The sequence below is a fragment of the Poromitra crassiceps genome (genome assembly GCF_964638095.1).
Source record: "Poromitra crassiceps genome assembly, chromosome: 22".
Classification (NCBI taxonomy): domain Eukaryota; kingdom Metazoa; phylum Chordata; class Actinopteri; order Beryciformes; family Melamphaidae; genus Poromitra; species Poromitra crassiceps.
This window is the reverse complement of record NC_139647.1, coordinates 21,541,362-21,546,393: the sequence shown is the minus strand read 5'-3', so window position 1 is coordinate 21,546,393 and position 5,032 is coordinate 21,541,362. Positions and strand designations below refer to the sequence as shown.

Sequence of the window (5,032 nt, the reverse complement as noted above, 5' to 3'; positions counted from 1 at the left end):
AGAATAAACCTGACATTCAAATCCAAACAAGAGGCACAAAGGTTGTGAGCAAACTTAACATCCCAACAATAGCCAATTCTTTTAGACCTGCAGACAAACTTGAAACACGCAAATCCATTTTTACATTTTTACAAAAAAAATTAACTCCCCCCCCCCCCCCCCCCAAATCTGATACCGGTACATATAAACCAGTTATTTTATCAAATTATTAATATTTATCATGTAAATTATGTATACTACAAATACATTCTGAATACTGTATTTTGGAGATACTTTTGTCAGTTCCAGAAGCATGTCTGCAAAAGCATGATCTCCCTCCCCGCCTCTCTCCTCGTCACGTATCAGCTCAATACCGAACACGTCTTTTAGTTTCCAACTACGGGGCGATTCCGTATATTAAGTGACGGTTGGCAACCCTACTGACGACGTACTGTGAGTGTTGCTGATGTGAGTGTGCTTCAGTTGGACAGAGACACACTTACACGTCATGCAGGTGTTATCGGGGGGTAGTGTCCCCACGCTCTCCCACGTGTCCGTCTCGTCACTGTACCACTGTACCATGGTCTCATCGTCCTCAGAGGACGTGCTCAGTATGTAGATCATTCCATCCACCACAGCAGCAGTATCTTCAACAGAGTACCAATCTTCTTTCAGGGGACAACACATGGTCCACTGATCGCTCTTGGGGTTGTAACACTCCACCGTATTCAAGTTGTTGCCTGTGGTGCACTCAAACCCACCTATAACATAGATCTTTCCTTTGAGTGTACAGGCAGCTCCGCCAAAGGGAGCGATCTGCATAGGTGCCACCTCTGCCCAGACAGCGGTTTTAGGGTCGTACACCTGGACTCGATTTGTTTGAAAGCCGTCCAGCAAACCACCAGCAAGATAGAGCAGTCCGTCGAGGGACACCACAGAAGAACGGTGGACGTCTGCCATTTTGGTAGACTCTATCAATTGCCAGGAGTTGGTGATGGGGTTGTAGCACTCCACAGAGTCTATTTCATTGTCATAGCACACGCCCACCGCAAACACATAGCCGTTCAGCATCACCAGGTGGCAATATGCGCGAGCTACATTCATGGGAGCCAGCTCCAACCATGAGTCCAAGCAGGAGTCGTAGCGCCACATCTTCCTGCTGAATGAACCATCAAGGTTGGATTGCCCTCCAGCCAAATACACAGTAGAGCCTGACGCCACCAGACCGTGATTGGCTACATCGAGGGGCAGGCAGCCCAGGTGCTTCCATTGATTAGTCACAGGATCAAAGCTATCCACGTTACGCTCGAGATCCCCGCTCACTGTCAGGATCACTGTGGACCACGCCGTGTGGCAGGAGAGCTCTTCATTGGGCACGTTGACATCGTCACCAATGATCTCCGTCAGTTGGTCCACAGAGAGAGACAGGAACTCCTCCTGCTGGGAAACAGTGCTGAAGTTCTGGAGGATGTAGTCCATGCTGCGTTTCTCCAGCTCCTTACAGGAGTGGGCCTTGGCAAAGAAGTGGATCCCCACACAGTTCATTACATAGATCTGATGCTCCATGAACCGACAGCAGGCCTCTCGAACCACCATAAAGTCCAGCAGGTTAGCCGCTGCTAGCAGGGCCTGCACGTTTGCTTTGGAGATGACCACCTGTGATGTGTATGCATAGCTCACCAGCAAGCCAATCATCTGAGGTTCAACTCCACTGATGGGAACCCGTTCCTGTCTGGACTCTCTGAAGCCCGCGGAAAACATTGCCTGGAAGTAAGAGCTACATGAGGCCAGTACAGCGCGGTGGCAGGGGAACTCCTGCCCCCCACAGCACAGGGTGACATCACAGAGAGCGTTGTTGAGCCGCAGGCTGTTCAGGCCCTGTAATCACCAAGACAAAGCAGAAAGAAACAGGGGGTGGTTTTTACACGGCGCACTGCACATTTCGACAAGACTTTTCAAACTCACGAAAATTAAAAACTGACTTCACATCGTTCTAGAGGACAAGTTGGCGGACAATTTCATGTGTTTACATAAATGTTTCCTCAAAGTTGAATCGAGTAGCGAAGCGAATGAAGGGAAATTACGCGATTTACGTCAGTATAACTCAAACCAATCACAAGGAAACATTCACCGTGTACACAGGGGTTGGCTATAATTTAAGTGACAGACCAAAGGACAAATCAAAAAATCCAGTTGGGAATCCACTCTTAACACATTCACTGCCAGCCGTTTTTCAATACTGTAGTTAGCTTCTGCCAAGGTTTTTTTTTGAGGATTTTGGCTCATCTTTCAAGAGCCGAGGATTCGTTTCTGTTAGGATTTTGTGAACACACAATATCTCAAAAGAACTAATAGAATGTGTGCTTTCTCTGTCTAAAAGAGTTAGTTTGTAGAGTTAGTAGTTATGTAAGCATTAGCAGTTGAATACAGCATGGTTTCAGCGTCTGAAAATTTATTCTGAGATAAACGGCTTTTTGTGAAATTCGATAGAACAGTCACTTTAACCATTCATTTTTGGCATCAGTAAGACGTCAGACATCTAAACAATAGTTTTGAACAGTAATTTCCTCCATAACAGCAGGAAACCCCCCTCTGCTTCCAACTCCTCCCTCCGTGGGCGTTCTCCTCCGCCCTCCTTGGCTCTGCAGCGGGTCTGTGACAAACGAGTTGCTGCTGCCTGGCTGCTGCCTGGCAGTCTGGATGGGGCTCGCTGGATGGGTTTCGCTCGTTTCTTGGCGTTTCGGTTGAGAGCTCTGATGAAGCTCTTGCGATTCTGGGCTTATTTATGGTGCGTGTTTCAAAGTGTGCATCCAGTCTATTCTTGGAACCCCCCACCGTTGCCACCGCTGTGCGTCAGCGCGAAAGTGAAAGCGTTTTTGCCATCCATTTTACAGTATGAGAACGGCTTCCTCGCGCTTTTCCCTCCAGTTTTGGCTCGCCTCTTTCTACTCTGGAGAGACATGTCGCCACTCAGTGGGTCGGTAAAATAGATTATACACATTCAATACCTCCAATATTGGTATAGGAGACGTAAAAGGGTTAGATCAACGTCCCACCGTCAAAAAAAAGAAAAATTGACGTAAAAACACGTCATTGGCAGTCAACCGTTGGATTTTGTTTGACGTAAAAACACGTCATTGGCAGTGAACGTGTTAAAGTCGAACTGAACCCGTTCGTCACGTGCATATGAGTCCGTTTCAGACTGAAAACATAGTTTGTCTAAGATGACAGGTTGAGAGGCGGGTCATAGTATCATGTCGATGATTTTATTTGACAATTCTGGGGACTGGATTGGGCTTTGGCCAATCCTGGCGTGTTCCGCCTCCAAATCGAGTGGGATTCAGTGTGTTGTGGCGCTCCCCCCGGGAAGAGCCTTTTGATGGGAGGAGTGGATGTCAGCGAGCCGCAGGCAGCCAGCTGCCTTCGTGTTGCCGAGCGGAGAGTGCAGCACGTCGGCCTGGAATCTCCGAAGTGCGACCCCTGACATCCAAGCTCTCGGATGCGCGCGCCATTATCACTGCTGTAAATACGATATCCCTGGAATGCGCGTTTTAATGAGCCAGTTACATTTCTTTGCATTCTTAGAGATTATAGTTTTTGTTTTTTGTTCATGTTTCTAACAATTGGCCAAGTTAGTAGTTAGTTTATGGGATAGGAATTCTGCCAGATGACAGGCACTAGGCGCAATTTTCTCTTTCTTTTGGAAGAGAAAATTATCCTGAAATGAAGATTTGATTGACAGCTGCATGTCGCGATATGATTGGTTGAAATGGGGTAGAAATTTGATAGTACTGGGTGACGTCAGCAAATTACTGTTATCAATGAAATCTTGAAAAATGAACTTTTGATGTGAAAAAGTGTGAAAAACGAAAGAAATTAGATTGTTGTGATTTTCTTTGCATACATTATTAAATAGGTGCACCGCTGCATACCCAGGTATTTGAACTAAAAGAAAAGAAAAGTCATTTTTGGGTTCAGCTCGACTTTAAAGGCGAGGAGTGACGATTTTTTGTTGTGCCGTTTTTTTTTCAGGCGGGCTGAAACGCTGAATTTGCTCCTCTACAGAGCTTGATTTAACTTATTATTTCGGTCTTTTTCCAAATATATTTTTTCATTTTGTAGTAGTAATGGTGCATATTTGTCGATACTGTAACGATCCGCTCCCGGGACCGTTAATGAAGGAGGAGAGGAGGCGAATACTTGGCTTGCAATTCTGTGCGTTTATTCCATTATCGGCTATGACCACCAGCCTCCATCCACCCACACGCCCTCAGCAGACTCACGTTCCCTCTTCCTTACACACACCTCCAAAATGGCTTCCCTCCCCTCCACCAATCCCCGAAGAGAATACCACCCCACCTGTCTCTCTGGTGCTGTTCATGTTCTGTAGGAAACTAGCAATCTAGCACACAACATAAACCCTGTAATACAACACAATCCCACATTTACCCCAAAACCCACATCGCTACAATACAATCAGTGTTTTTATTCCAACATGACCCAATAGTAGACCCATTAGAGCGTGTTTAGAGCGGGAGGTTCGTCCTGCCTACCTGTAGCACGGCGTTGGGGTGGCTCGCATTCACACACAGGTAGTCCTCGCTGCCTGGATGCCGAGAAGCTGGATGAGCAGCAGCGGTGTGGACTGCAATCATTTCAGCCATATCTCTCTCTGTTTTCAAAGAAGATGCACGTGAGACAAACTGTGAACTATATCATCAACTCTATTAGCGTAGCAACTCCGTGTCTGTAGCTAGGCTAAAATAAAGTGCTCAAGTCAACAACAACCCACCTCAGTCTCGTGAGTCGTTCCACATGGGTGTGTGTGTGAGAAAGTGTGAACTATGTCAACTCTGTCTCTATTAGTGCAGCAACTGCGTGTCTGTATGCCATGTGCTCAACAACAACCCAGCTGGCACACAACGTCATTAGACGTTGATCTTTGGTTGGATGGAGGTCGTGACGTCCGTGACCATAATCCAATGTCAGTCCAACGTCTAATGTCAACGTCAGGTTGACGGTTAATACTGACGACATCTGACGTTGATATTAT

General features: G+C 46.6%; 1 protein-coding gene across 1 annotated transcript; it reads right to left on the bottom strand.

The window, feature by feature from the left end:
- Positions 1 to 396: 396 nt before the first annotated feature.
- On the bottom strand, positions 397 to 4,634 carry LOC310796409 (kelch-like protein 24; the record flags this gene model as incomplete). The annotated part of the gene is made up of 2 exons (XM_083658597.1): positions 397 to 1,857; positions 4,533 to 4,634. 2 exons carry the CDS (start codon positions 4,632 to 4,634, stop codon positions 397 to 399), a joined length of 1,563 nt encoding a protein of 520 aa, XP_083514723.1.
- Positions 4,635 to 5,032: the final 398 nt, after the last annotated feature.